This window comes from Gigantopelta aegis, chromosome 10 (assembly GCF_016097555.1).
Source record: "Gigantopelta aegis isolate Gae_Host chromosome 10, Gae_host_genome, whole genome shotgun sequence".
Lineage (NCBI taxonomy): Eukaryota > Metazoa > Mollusca > Gastropoda > Neomphalida > Peltospiridae > Gigantopelta > Gigantopelta aegis.
Window position 1 is genome coordinate 15,680,882 of NC_054708.1, and position 16,254 is coordinate 15,697,135.

At 39.1% G+C, this 16,254-nt stretch overlaps 1 protein-coding gene across 1 annotated transcript in view; it reads left to right on the plus strand.

Moving 5' to 3' along the window:
• Nucleotides 1-3,047: 3,047 nt before the first annotated feature.
• Nucleotides 3,048-16,254, plus strand: part of LOC121382972 (prostaglandin G/H synthase 2-like) — a 41,980-nt gene continuing 28,773 nt past the window's right edge. Inside the window, exon 1 of the mRNA XM_041512668.1 lies at nucleotides 3,048-3,143. Within this exon, the coding sequence (XP_041368602.1) occupies nucleotides 3,051-3,143 (93 nt within the window). The 5' untranslated portion in view covers nucleotides 3,048-3,050. The remainder of the gene's footprint in view (nucleotides 3,144-16,254) is intronic.

Below are 16,254 nucleotides of genomic sequence, written 5' to 3' on the forward strand. Positions count from 1 at the left end.
GTTAATTTTATTTCAAAGATAACAAGTATTAGTCGATATGATTGAATAAAGAGGCTTAGATTGCTTATGTATAATTGAAAATCATGGTGTGGTGACATTTTTGAGATTAATATCAACAATTTAGGGAGGGAGTTTTTAAGAGGGGAGATGGGGTGGGTGGGGATGAAAGATTGCCAAAAACAAATGTTAATTTTATTTCTAAGATAAGAAGTATTACTAGATTTGATTGAATAGGGAGGTTTGGATTGCTTACGTATGGTGTGGTGACGTGAATTAGCATTTGACGTCATTAGTTGCGGGACGGGACGTAGCCCAGTGGTAAAGCATTCGTTTGATGCATGGTCAGTCCAGGATCTATCCCCGTCGGTGGACCCATTGGGCTGTTTCTCGTTCCAGCCAGTGCTCCACAACTGGTGTAATAAAGGCAGTGGTATGTACTATCCTGTCTGTGGGATGGCACATATAAAAGATCCCTTGCTGCTAATCTAAAAGAGTAGTCCATGAAGAGGCGAAAGCGGGTTTCCTCTCTCAATATCTGTGTGGTCCTTAACCATATGTCCAACGCCATATAACTGTAAATAAAATGTGTTGAGTGCGTCGTTAAATAAACCATTTCCTTCCTTTCTTCCTTCATTAGTTGCAGTACACCACCTAATATTTTCTTCCCATTATTGACCACTTCTCAGCTGGTACCGTTCACACATAAATACAGACTTGGTGTGAATATATATATTTAATGCAAGTTATTACAGGGCCGCGGATTGTATCTGAAAGTGGAGGAGTCGCTGTCAATTTGATGGTCTGTGGAATGAACATACATGTATTTGAGAACCCAAACCTTTTAGACGGGGTTCGAGGGTATGTTCCCCCAAAGAAAAATTTGAATTTAAAATGTTGCAATATAGCATTTTTAGCCTTCTGAGCACAATAACAGGGTAAAGTGAGGAGCCATAGCCCATGCACGCACGCACACACACACATACACACACACACATACACACCACTGTCCCACAGTCCCGTATTATGCTTTTCAAAATAGAATTTTATTGAAATATCAGTATTTATTGCATTTCCTCACAAACATTGTATTAAGAAGACACCATAAATATAATTATGTTGCCATGCATGTAAGCAATCTAAACCTCTCTAATATTACATTTACAACATTTATCTCCCCTCCCTTCACACCACTGGCATACCGGCCCCGGCTGGACTGCTGGTGCTCCCTTCCTTCCACCACCCCCACCTTTCCTGTCCTGGATGGAGGAGCCGGCCAAGGCCAGCACCTGTGCCCAGGACAGGCATGCGCTACAACAGCTTGCTCGGAATGTGCACGTTAAACCCTCTGACCTGACCTGACCACTGGCGTACCAGTACATTGCATCACACATCACTTGCATGTATTGCATCACACACAACACTGGCATACAATGGGAGTGAAAAGGATGTTTTTGAAAACAGCTAGAGGTCATTCATCTTGCCCCATGCTGCAGTGGTGCAATTGTCATGTTATTTGGTTTACAGTTGCTAGGTACAGAATTCATATCCCATCCCAGGATGTAACTCAGTTTTAAGAGCACCATTAAGCTCAATAATTTTGAATTTTGAAGTAGAAATATTTCTGCCACATAAATAATTGATATTTGCAATGGAAGGCAGTTAAGTTATGTAGGGTGCCATGGAATATTTCCCCATGAAGATATTTTTTAATTGCAGGTTTTCTGTTATTTTAAATTAGAGAGATGGAGTACCGACTTGCATATATTACTGGTGTATGTAAAGGATATGTTACAGTTAATTAGAAAAGATAGCTTATGTGATTGCAATTTACATGTAGGTGTCTTCTTTATCTGGGATCTTTTACAGAGTGATTGCAATTTACATGTAGGTGTCTTCTTTATCTGGGATCTTTTACAGAGTGTCACATCTACCATAATTTAGATGTCACCTTAAGGGGATTTATCAGTTGCTTCCGGTCACTCCCTTGAAACTAATTCAAAGAGAGTAATTTTTAGCTCCCTTTAGCATGTAAATTTATATTGAATCAATATGGTAATATCTTAAATAGCTCCCCATGATCTCTGTTAGTGACAAAATTAGTCATTTCTCTCAAAAACAAGTTCATGTCATGGTCTGTAATTATGTATGGCAACTAACTGGTCATGTCAGATCATAGGGTTTAACATGTACATTCAGAACAAGCTGTTGTATTGCACGCCTGTCATGGACACGGGTGTCGGCCTGGGCTGGTTCCTCCATCCTTGACAACTAACTACTGTTGATTAAACTATATTCTGAGTACCACGAAACATTCCTTTCTTTTACCATTTAGCGATTTCCCTAGAAATTAGGCAAGGCATGGTAGACCTAACACTTTTGGGGCATTTTCAGGGCACATGTATTTCATTAAAAATACACAAAAATTAATTGAAATAAACATCAATGTAATTTATGTGCTTGATTTAATAAATGAATGGCAAAAGATATAAAAGGCATATTTTATTAATTAATAATACCTTTTTTTTAATGTTTTATAAAGGCAATTTTAGAATTAATTACTGAAAAAGGCTTGTTTAATCTCAGGGCAGCATGGTGCTGATTAAGGCAAGATGGTGCTAGGCTATTGAGGCATGGTGCTGCACCATGGTAAAATAAGCTAGGGAAAACACTACCATTTAACAAAAGCCATCTTGGACACTTTACACTCAATGGTCCTTTATGTACCGAGCCACCCACATCCAGCAGTGCTAATAGGTGCCGGACATTCCCAACGATCAAATATACCACTTTTCAAGAAAACAGAATTAAGAAAGTCTCAAATTCCTTTTACATAAATACTGTCATCCTTTCCACGTTTATTGTTGTAAGTGATTTTTCCTGTCCTTTTTTGTTTTCACAGACCTGCGAAAAACAACCTGTTGTGTCTTAATGCAGACAATGAAGGGTGTAGTTCTGCAGTTGTGGGTTGTCACCGAATCTAGTCCTGAGGTTTAGAAGCCAGCCGTGTATACTATGACAAATAGACAGAGGGATTTTACCATGCTTGTGGAATGTGCTGGGCAATGCAAGCAGCACGTGTCACGGTAACTCTAGAGAATGATGTGGGCAACAGTAATGTAAGAAAAGCTGTGGCCTGGCTGAAGGTAGGTTTTAATTTGTACCAGTGTGATTGTGGTTAACATATATGTTTAGCCAGTTCACCGAGTGCGGGAGGCAGTAAGTACAACTCTGACCATGCTGTCTAAATTACTTGTTGTATTATAATGAAAGTTTGTTAGAATTTTCCATATGGCTGTTTACTAGTAATTACATAAGAAAATTAGAGAGAGAGAAGGATTCGTCACAGAATATGAAAAATATCAACCAAGTCTTTTTTAATCAGTATTTGTTGAGGCTCTACAAAAACAAATACTAATTAACTAGACAAAAAAGAAAGAAATGTTTTATTTAACGATGCACTCAACACATTTTATTTATGGTTATATGGCATCAGACATATGGTTAAGGACCACACAGATTTTGAGAGGAAACCCGCTGTCGCCACTACATGAGCTATTCTTTCTGATTAGCAGCAAGGGATCTTTTATTTGTGCTTCCCACAGGCAGGATAGTACAAACCATGGCCTTTGTTGAACCAGTTATGGATCACTGGTCGGTGCAAGTGGTTTACACCTACCCATTGAGCCTTGCGGAGCACTCACTCAGGGTTTGGAGTCGGTATCTGAATTAAAAATCCCATGTCCCGACTGGGATCCGAACCCAGTACCTACCAGCCTGTAGACCGATGGCCTAACCACGACGGCAGAGGCCAGTCCCAGATAAAGAAGACACCTACATGTAAATTGCAATCACATAAGCTATCTTTTCTAATTAACTGTAACATATCCTTTACATACACCAGTAATATATGCAAGTCGATACTCCATCTCTCCAATTTAAAATAAGAGAAAACTACATAATTTAACTGCCTTCCATTGCAAATATCATTTATTTATGTGGCGGAGATATCTCTACTTCAAAATTATTGAGCTTAATGGTTCTCTTAAAACTGAGTTAGATCCTGGGATGGGATATGAATTCTGTACCTATCAGTTGTAAACCAAATAACATGACAGTTGCACCACTGCAGCATGGGGCAAGATAAATGACCTCTAGCTGTTTTCAAAAACATCCTTTTCACTCCCATTGTATGCCAGTGTTGTGTGTGATGCAATACATGCAATGTGTGATGCAATGTACTGGTATGCCAGTGGTCAGGTCCGGTCAAAGGGTTTAACGTGCACATTCAGAGCAAGCTGTTGTAGCGCATGCCTGTCCTGGGCACAGGTGCCGACCTTGGCCAGTTTCTCTATCCAGGACAGGAAAGGTGGGGGTGGTGGAAGGAAAGATCACCTACACTAGAAGGTGCAAGGGAGCACCAGCAGTCCGGCCGGGGCCGGTATGCCAGTGGTGTGAAGGGAGGGGAGGTAAATGTTGTAAATGTAATATTAGAGGTTGAGATTGCTTACATGCATGGCAACATAATTATATTTATGGTGTCTTCTTAATACAATATTTGTGAGGAAATGCAATAAATACTGATATTTCAATAAAATTCTATTTTGAAAAGCATAATACGGGACTGTGGGACAGTGATCCGAACCCAGTACCTACCAGCCTGTAGACCGATGGCCTAACCACAATGCCACTGAGGCCGGTAATTAACTAGATGAGGTTGATATTTTACATATTAAAAACCCGAGAAGCTAATTCTATTTATATCCTATGACATTTCTAAAATAAGGGCGGGATGTAGTCCAGTGGTAAAGTGCTCGCCTGATGCGTGGTTAGTCTAGGATTGATCCCCGTTTTATACCTTGTTTATTGTTTCCAGTGATGCGAAACAACTCTTAATTACCAAACATGTTAGGTGAATATCGTTTATAAGAAGATCAAATTTAAATTGGATCGCAAATTTGTGAAAATTTGGTTTCTTTTAACAGTCACATGTTCTGTCATTTTCCTTCTTTTTAATTTGATTGGATTGGAAATGATTTAATGGTGCATGTTCATAGCAAGCTGTTGTAGCACACGCCTGTCTTGGACGCAAGTTCTGGCATGAATCAGCTCCTGCATCCAGGATAAGAGTACTTTTTAACATTTTATTCATTTCAACTTATTTTTCAGTTAAGGTTCTGGCATGCTGTCCTGGGCACACACCTCAGCTATCTGGGCTGTATGTCCAGGACAGTGGGTTAGTTGTTACTTGTTAGTAAGAGAGAAGAGGGTATAGTGATTTTACACCTACCCATCGAGTCATTAAAACTTGCTCTGGTACCTACCCAGTACCTACCAGCCTTACGTTCCGATGGCTTAACCATGGTTTTAAAATGTAGTTTCTACACTTTTATACAGGCAGTTCAGTTTGGTTTCATAATTTGCTTACAATCTCCAAACATACTCAAGCTTCAATGACAACTAAAAAACATATAGCTCTCACTGACTTAATTAGTTTTTGTAAAAAAAGAGGTCCAAATTAGCATTTTATTTTCCACACCTTTTAGTATATATAATCTTTATTTCATTTTTTTCCAACTATCCAATTAAAACAAAGCACTCTCAAAGCTTGCTGTTGATTGGCCCCCATGACTTGTTTACAATAGGGAAGTTACCTTGTGGTGTGGAAGTGTAAAACAAACAGCACTAGGTTTTGTTAATCACCTAACAACACCCTGATCTGTGTGTCAACATAATTACAGTCCATTTGTTTCAGTGTTCCGCCATCTACGAGGCACTTCACATGTAAACGGTACTATACCACAGGAAGTCCATCCTTCCTGAGCTACCTAACCTTCAACATGTTCTCAAATATTAGTAATTACAGTGGTTTATGTCTGTAGCCACTTCACTTTCTCATAACTGTCAGATTCTATCAGTGAATATCTATGAATTTTGTTTTATTACTTGTGTGACATACTCGACTGTGACATATTATCAAACAGCTGATTTTCATTGGCTGACAGAAGATCAGTCTTATGTGGTATTGCAGTAAGTTTGCACTTGGTGACACATGTTTTACCTGTTGTTTGATGAATTCAGTTTTTATTTATTTTGAAGCGTGTGACTGATGGGTTTTAAAATAATATTATTATGAAATAAATTTCTTGGGTGTGACCTGAAGCTACGCCCATTGGATGGGGGTGTTTTTTTATTGCACCAATGAAAATAAGTTTAGCTTCTTTGTGGGCTTAATCTTTGAACACATATTAAGATATATGACAAATGTTTATGCCACATACTATTTTTAAAATATTATTTGTTACGCTATGATGACTAAGGGAAATTTGCCAATCATCTTTGTAGTCTTTATTCTGGACAAGAATAATTAAATATAATAGAAGAAGACAGGACAAAAATCCTTACATATATTACTGATTAAACAAATATATTTTAATACAACAAACATATTTTACAAAATTAATTTCTCTGTTTTCTCAAGAATTTTGTTTTACTGGTAATGATATAATTTCGACTGTTCTTACTTTAATGTTTTGTGTGATAAATAGAAAATAATACATGAGTGGCCGTTAGATACCATTTATCTCACAACGAGTTGTTTTAAAATGTATATAATGAGTGAAAGCGAGATTGATACGTTTTTAAACAACAAGTTGTGAAATAAATCTAACAGACACGAATGTATTATTCTATTTCTTACATATCCTCAAAAACCAGGTTTAAAGCAAATTTTAACATCTTTATCGTCTAAAAGATATTTACAACCCTTTGCACTTGTAGCTGACTTACGCATCACAGACACATGATTGCCAGATTAACTATATGTCACAGTGTACGGTAAACAATTTCCACCATGCTGCTTTTTTATTGGATGTATGGCTTTGGTGACCTGGTCATCACCTAGGAGCAGCTAGTCATATGTCTTGAAATTGTTAACACACGTATGTCTAAATATCTATGTGTTATCAAAAATAACACATGGTGTTCTCACCAACGTGTGTGTAAGTAAATGCATTTTTAAAAACATTATGTCTCATTTTGTGTTTATTTTTTGGCTGTTAGGAATGCTCCTCTGTGATCATGCTGCACTGCAACATCCAATCCTGGCAATTAAAAGCACACACTGTATAGTTCCAACCTGTAAAAATGTAAACTAAATGTAACTTTGGTTAATTTACAAACCTGTAACACATTTGGATAAAGTTACAATTGACTGAAACTAGAGTCTATGACATCGAAACGGTGGAAAATAGCCTTAAAAAGTAGACTATACAGTTGATCTCCATAACCAGTACATGCATTTTCAAAAATATGAAAACTGTTTCATAGAATTACAAACAACAGAATGACTAGAAAGACTTCGGATGTATAAATATGGATAATCTAAACAATAAAATCTAAGTAATGTCTGATTTCAATTGTTAAAAACTGAAAATACTGTGGTAATCTTCACAGCATGGCCGATTGTCATGGTTAATTGCCAGGGTTGACATCAACACTATTTCATCTTTGGGCTCATTTACAATGAATGTAGTGTGTGTAGGTGTGGTCCAACTCTTGCATGTGTTGTGTCTGCCCTGTATACCAGCTGCATTCCAGCCACAGTTAATTAGCTAACTGCAATGCCTTTTTATGTCAAACATATTGAAAGTAGAGCTGTGTTTTGAACATTTATAAGAGATGTATTTGTCATCTTTATTATTGATATATACATATATACCGTTATATTATAGCGATATATTTCAGTGAAATCCCTCTAAAGCAGACACCAATGGGACCAAGTAAAAAGTCCAGTTTTAAGTACTGTAAATCTTAAAATTTAGCAAATCCAAATAAGTGACATATTATCGACAAAAAACTTTAGCGAGATCTATCATATCAGAAACTGAAAAAAGAAGAATTTAAGCTTAAGTTGTAGGATCAGCTGAAATAATATTTTTGACAAATCTTAACATTACAGCTTAGACATCTTGAATTTAGTTGAAAATTGCAGTGATGTGCATGCTATCTAACTAGTGTCATTTCCTATCATTTGGTTTATTCAATAGCATGTAACCATTGTTGCGAGTTCAGTTAATCATAAACAAGACAATTGCACAATTTTGTTTTTAAAACAGTCTGTTGTACATCTCTATAAATTTAGCGTCATCAAATATTTGTGTCTTGTATGACCTCACTAAATTCTCTAACATTTTATGCTCACTAACATTTGCTGATTTACAGTACATTGAGTGTCATATCTGTTTTATTTACAATTTTAAATCTGTTATCAAAGTTATAGTCCCTATACTTTTTTTTAATACAATCCCATATTCAGTAGGGTTATCATTATTTTTGGAGTGGAGGGATATCCAATATATATATATTCTTACGACTGGTACTGTATATTAAAGCTCATGGTATGTGCTGTCCTGACTGTGGGAAAGTGCATATAAAAGACCCCACATTGTTAATGGAAAAATATAACTAGTTTCCTTCAAAGATTTTATGTCAGAATGATCTAGTGTTTGACACCCAATAGCCAAGGATTGATTAATGAGTATGCTCTATGGGTACTAACCAAAACATACTTTAATTTTTTAATAAATTGATTCCTGTTAAAAAGCCAAATTTACTGGTCCCAAATTTCTGTCTTATTTGTTCCGTGTATTAAAAACTCAATAAGCTAGAACGTGTCATGCAAGACTGAAAACAGTATTGATTTTGAAAGTCACGAAGGTATTGTCCTTAATTAAGTACCCTGAACAATAAAAAACTGGTCTTCCAGAACCGAATGACAATGGACTCAACTGCACACTTAACAATGACAATCAGAAATTGATATTAAGTCACAGATCACCAGTTTCTGGAAGTCCCAGTCCAGAATGTCAAATGCTTGATTGATCTCAATTGTATTCTCAACAAAAACATTTGTAGTAAAATGCTCACAACAGTTTGTCAACCAGGCTTCGTAGCACTGCAATTAAGGCCATTACCTGTAGTCTTGTGGCTGGTCGATACTTGGTTCACGTCCCCAATGCTGGATCCAACCCACAGTGGGCTCTAATGGTATAGTAGGGAGGTATATGGCTTCTATGCCAAAGTATCTCTCACTAACCATTAACAACTACCCATTGAAAGATTTTCGCCTAGTAATCCCCATTATATTGATAAATGACATGTATAAAGAGGGAATCTCATTCGATCCCAAAACTAAACCTAACCCTAACACGAACCCTATTCCTAACAATGAGGTCTGGGTGTGTGTGTGGAGGTGGGGGGATGTAACAGTGGGATATTTGAGCCCAGATAGCTGAGGTGTGTGTGTGGGGGTGGGGGGGGATGTAACAGTGGGATATTTGAGCCCAGATAGCCGAGGTGTTTGTGTGGGGGTGGGGGGATGTAACAGTGGGATATGTAACAGTGATATTTGAGCCCAGATAGCCGAGGTGTTTGTTGTGTGGGGGTAGCCGGGGGTGTGGGGGTGGGGGGGATGTAACAGTGGGATATTTGAGCCCAGATAGCCGAGGTGTTTGTGTGGGGGTGGGGGGGGATGTAACAGTGGGATATTTGAGCCCAGATAGCCGAGGTGTTTGTGTGGGGGTGGGGGGGATGTAACAGTGGGATATTTGAGCCCAGATAGGGGTGTTTGTGTGGGGGTGGGGGGGATGTAACAGTGGGATATTTGAGCCCAGATAGCCGAGGTGTTTGTGTGGGGGTGGGGGGGATGTAACAGTGGGATATTTGAGCCCAGATAGCCGAGGTGTTTGTGTGGGGGTGGGGGGGATGTAACAGTGGGATATTTGAGCCCAGATAGCCGAGGTGTTTGTGTGGGGGTGGGGGGGGGGTAAGTGGGATATTTGAGCCCAGATGTATGTAACAGTGGGATATTTGAGCCCAGATAGCCGAGGTGTTTGTGTGGGGGTGGGGGGGATGTAACAGTGGGATATTTGAGCCCAGATAGCCGAGGTGTTTGTGTGGGGGTGGGGGGATGTAACAGTGGGATATTTGAGCCCAGATAGCCGAGGTGTTTGTGTGGGGGTGGGGGGATGTAACAGTGGGATATTTGAGCCCAGATAGCCGAGGTGTTTGTGTGGGGGTGGGGGGATGTAACAGTGGGATATTTGAGCCCAGATAGCCGAGGTGTTTGTGTGGGGGTGGGGGGATGTAACAGTGGGATATTTGAGCCCAGATAGCCGAGGTGTTTGTGTGGGGGTGGGGGGGATGTAACAGTGGGATATTTGAGCCCAGATAGCCGAGGTGTTTGTGTGGGGGTGGGGGGGATGTAACAGTGGGATATTTGAGCCCAGATAGCCGAGGTGTTTGTGTGGGGGTGGGGGGGATGTAACAGTGGGATATTTGAGCCCAGATAGCCGAGGTGTTTGTGTGGGGGTGGGGGGGATGTAACAGTGGGATATTTGAGCCCAGATAGCCGAGGTGTTTGTGTGGGGGTGGGGGGGATGTAACAGTGGGATATTTGAGCCCAGATAGCCGAGGTGTTTGTGTGGGGGTGGGGGGGATGTAACAGTGGGATATTTGAGCCCAGATAGCCGAGGTGTTTGTGTGGGGGTGGGGGGGGATGTAACAGTGGGATATTTGAGCCCAGATAGCCGAGGTGTTTGTGTGGGGGTGGGGGGGATGTAACAGTGGGATATTTGAGCCCAGATAGCCGAGGTGTTTGTGTGGGGGTGGGGGGATGTAACAGTGGGATATTTGAGCCCAGATAGCCGAGGTGTTTGTGTGGGGGTGGGGGGATGTAACAGTGGGATATTTGAGCCCAGATAGCCGAGGTGTTTGTGTGGAGGTGGGGGGATGTAACAGTGGGATATTTGAGCCCAGATAGCCGAGGTGTTTGTGTGGAGGTGGGGGGATGTAACAGTGGGATATTTGAGCCCAGATAGCCGAGGTGTTTGTGTGGGGGTGGGGGGATGTAACAGTGGGATATTTGAGCCCAGATAGCCGAGGTGTTTGTGTGGGGGTGGGGGGGATGTAACAGTGGGATATTTGAGCCCAGATAGCCGAGGTGTTTGTGTGGGGGTGGGGGGATGTAACAGTGGGATATTTGAGCCCAGATAGCCGAGGTGTTTGTGTGGGGGTGGGGGGATGTAACAGTGGGATATTTGAGCCCAGATAGCCGAGGTGTTTGTGTGGGGGTGGGGGGATGTAACAGTGGGATATTTGAGCCCAGATAGCCGAGGTGTTTGTGTGGGGGTGGGGGGATGTAACAGTGGGATATTTGAGCCCAGATAGCCGAGGTGTTTGTGTGGGGGTGGGGGGGATGTAACAGTGGGATATTTGAGCCCAGATAGCCGAGGTGTTTGTGTGGGGGTGGGGGGGATGTAACAGTGGGATATTTGAGCCCAGATAGCCGAGGTGTTTGTGTGGGGTGGGGGGATGTAACAGTGGGATATTTGAGCCCAGATAGCCGAGGTGTTTGTGTGGGGGTGGGGGGATGTAACAGTGGGATATTTGAGCCCAGATAGCCGAGGTGTTTGTGTGGGGGTGGGGGGGATGTAACAGTGGGATATTTGAGCCCAGATAGCCGAGGTGTTTGTGTGGGGGTGGGGGGGATGTAACAGTGGGATATTTGAGCCCAGATAGCCGAGGTGTTTGTGTGGGGGGGGGGGGGGATGTAACAGTGGGATATTTGAGCCCAGATAGCCGAGGTGTTTGTGTGGGGGTGGGGGGATGTAACAGTGGGATATTTGAGCCCAGATAGCCGAGGTGTTTGTGTGGGGGTGGGGGGATGTAACAGTGGGATATTTGAGCCCAGATAGCCGAGGTGTTTGCCCAGAAGAGGATGCTTGAACCTTTATGAAAAGGAAAATATGTAATCAAAGAAACAAATGGTTTGGGATGCAACCGCTAACACAAAATTTATATGTTTATAGTATCTTGAATCATTATTATGATTTTCTGCAAGAATTAAAAAAAGAAGTAAATGTAAACACATTTTACGACTTGCAAATATGACAACCTGCATGAGATGTTGCAATGTTTCACTCAGTAATTCTCAGATTCATTTGTTAACACACACAGAAATGTATGTACTAGCACTAATATTGGAGAATTTCAGAATAAAATAATATTCCCAATGTCCTTTACATGAAATTGTTTGAATACTACAGAATAGAATACTGTTTTTTATGGCATTGCCATTTGTGGAAACATACTAGTCCATGGGAATTTGAAAACTGAGATAACTATGCATGCCTGGCAAGTTTGAGTTGAAGGTCAATCTCTTTGCAAGTGAAGATGACATTCATCCTATACTTATCTTGGCAGCTGAAATAATACTTTGCAAACAAATACAATGCCTCTTGCTAACAGTTGCATTGCTACATGTAGAAACTAGCTAGAAACTAAATTATAAAAGGAACTTACAATATTAAGAAAATGTGTTTATGGGTAGATTTCCTTTTTAATTTGAATTTAATTTAATATACAGTGAAACTCCTCTAAACTGGATATGCTAGGGACCAAGTAAAAAGTCCAGTTTTAAGAGGTATCTGATTTGGAGAGTTTCTCTTCCGCACAGATATTTAAACAAGGACTATGAAAAACATCTGGTTTTGAGGGAATTCCGGTTTACAGAGGGTTTGGTTTTGAGAGGTTCCACTGTAATTAATTTTCTTTAAGCCATAATTTATATGCATTGCTTATTATTCAGTTGCCCTACCTTTATAGCATTACATAGGCTATTGAATTATTTTAATTCAACAAACACGTGACACATAAAAAGTGTGAATATTAAAATATATATACAGTGAAACCTGTCAAAACTTGAACCTGAACAAACAGGAATCCTGTCAAAACTGGGCAAGTTTAATGGTCTCACATTTTCTAAATTCCAAAAATAAATGCCAAAATCTGTCTAAATCGGATAAATATTAGATCTCTGGTATGATTCAGTTTAGACATGTTTTAATTTTCAATTGATATATACTCGAAACTTGTATAAAACTTCAACTGCTTGTTAACTGTATATTTTTAAAATCATTGATATTCTTTGTCTTACTATTATTAATTATTAAGAAGAAGCGAAGGTTGTTGCTTTAACAACACCTTAGAGCATTGTGTATTTTAATATCTATCGGGCGTAGGTAGCGGGGGCAAGGGGGGAAAGGGGGCATGTACGTGCCCCCCACTTTCCAAATATTTTGCTTTATATTTATTTTATAATAGTATAAAAGTGTGCCCCCCCCCACCCCCCCCCCCCCCCCTTTTTGGCACCTTCCTATGTCACTGGTTATGTGTGCAGGAACATAAATATTAATCATCTTAAAGGTAGGGTCAACTCAAACAAGAGCCTTATGTGTTGGAAAGATGCATACCCGGAGCACCAACACATACCAACACTTTAGCAAATGAAAAACGCATAATTTTAGAGTTAATAAAAAAACATGATTATTCCTGCTAACTGGGAGCAGCCATTTTGTTTCGTTTTTGTGACGTGCGGTGGGATAGCTTGGGGCGAAGTGATGTCAGCTCCTGACCATCTCCTGTATGTAGTGTAAACAAAAGCAGTAATTTTCGACAAGGCGCTTCTCTTTGATCAACCGGACTTGTAAAACAGCATAAATGACGTAATAATATAATAAACTATTGAACTAAATATATTTCAAGTTGCATTAACGGAAAAAAATGGGGTTATAGTATTTTTCTCTGTTTAATAATCGAAAGGAAAAATGTACACTATTAGGCCTATTGATATGCTATGTTAGAGCAAAAACGACAACTCACGATACCGAAGTGATAATTTTCTTTTCTTTGGGACTATGTAATTGGTCAGTTCTGTGGTTTTAGATGGAAAAGTCTACTTAATCAATAGTTTTACAGAACTATTTACAGTAATAAACCATGTCCATTACAATTTTAGGGGCGACAGGTAATATTCCACAATACCAGTATGTATTTTTGTGTCTAGACAGCATCAATTAATTGGCTCGTCTGGTTACCAATCAAATACACACCTGCCAATCAGGAATCACAGGTAGAAGCAAATAACAGCATAGACCAATTAACTAAGAAAACACTCAGTGTATCATTTCAGTACATAGGTTCATGCATGGGCAAAACACTGTTAATTGTTTCGACTCGTGTAGCTACTTTGACAATGGTATTTTATTTTGTATTGAAAAATAATAAATATAGTGCTGGATATACTTATTACTGGCTTACGGGGATGTGTATTATTACAGAACATTGCAATGTATGACTATTTATCATCCCGCAAAAACCAGGTAGATTGTGTTTCTCTAGTTCTAAGGCTCATTCCTGACGTGACGCGTTAAGTATTACGTAACCACCAGCTCGCCAGAGGGCATACTCACTGAGATGGTACAAAATGGCTGCGCCCGTTATATATAATAGCCGTCACATTTAACCATTTTATTATATAACTATACGATTATAAGTGTTGATATTAAGCAATAATGTGCATTATATATCGTTGAATATGCATACCAGGCCAAATGCCTTAATTGTCCTCTCCTTTAAAGACATTTGCAAATTTAAAAATCCCCCAACAAACTCTTAAAACCCCCAAAACAACAAACAAAATTAAACCCAAGACCTAGCCCTAACCGTAACTTATTTCTATTTGCATACAAATGTCCCCAACACATGACTGCATGATTTCACGAAGGTATGTATTTGCATAAATTACTCTATTCCAGTATACATCACTATTTTCTGATACACGGACTCACCTTGTTAATCAATGCATTAATTGTTATCTACATGATCTTTTTATTTGTCTGATGAGGTCAATTTAGTACTTGAGCGACTCCACCCTGAAATGTGGGGGTTTGGCATGGCTGGTTGCATCTCCTTGCATGCCTAAGGCTCACTAATATGCATTGGTATGTGAAACTGCCTTTCCTCAATCTCTCCAAGAAGCTACATGTATCTCCACATGTGTGTATGAGTTGTGAGCCATATGAGAAACATTTTCAGTCAAATGCCAACCTTAAGTGTTTACAAGTCGTTCCCATAGATAGTCCGTTATTGTTTACTCAGTATAGGTTGTTCCACTCTTAGACATTCATGAAATATGAAGTGTTCTTTTTAAAATAATTTTATCTGCATTTATTAGATAGGGCAGTCATACATTTATTATTAGATTTTAGGCTGGGTTACTTATTTTTATTTACTTACAGTGAAACCTCTAAAAAACGGAACCTCTGTAAACCGGAATTCCCTCAAAACCGGACATTTTTCTTGGTCCCTTTTAATAATCAGTACAAAACTTAACCTCTCTAAACCAGATACCTCTTAAAACCAAACATTTATTTGGTCCCAAGGGTGTCCGTTTAGAGGGGTTTCACTGTATTAATAATTGGGTTTCATTTGTTTTCTTGACTTTACAAAGTAAAAAAGGCAATACATGTAGGGACTATTTTGCCTATGTGTCAACTTTTGCAGTTAGCTAGCTCAACGTTAAAGTTCCACATTTAGCTTCAAATAAGTTCTGCATCAATGAAACTTGGTTTGTAGTTATGGTATGAATATTCAACTCAATGCATGCTTAAAAATATTAGAAATTTATTTAATTAACTTTCTTTTTCTTTTTTTTAAATTTTAAAGTTTAATTTTTAAAGGTGTTTTATTTTTTTATTATTATTATTTGTTTGTTTGTAACATAAATGTTTTGTATTGCCTTGATGAAGTAGAATGTAGGTGTTATTTTATAGGCAGTTGGCAGTAACAGCATCAAGTTTTGTTCAATATTATAACTCCATTTCATAGAAACTAACAAAGAAAGAAAGAAATGTTTTATTTGATGACACACTCCACACATTTTAATTACTATTATATGGTGCGAGTCATATGGTTAATAACCACAGAGATAATTAGAGAGGAAACCTGTTATTACCCCCACCATAAGCTACTCTGTTCAATTAGAGCAAGTGATCTTTTACTTACATCATCCCACAGACAGATAATACATACCACAGCCCCTCCTGCCCCGGAACTGGCCACTGGCGATGTCAGAGACTATATCCGGGGTTGGCATGCCTGAACCTTTAAGGATATGGGCACGTTAATAGAGTTCCCAATTCCCATATCACAGCTTTTGTTACACCAGTTGTGGAGCACTGGTTAGAATAAGAAATAACCCAAAATTGGTGACCATGGGTGGTCAAGGTGTCCAGACACTGTATTTTGACTTTATAATAGAACATGCATGGAAAGGTAGTAATATAGGCCAATGGTACATTTTCTAATTTACTTATACATATGAAAAGAAATATTGTTTAAACAATTATAAACATA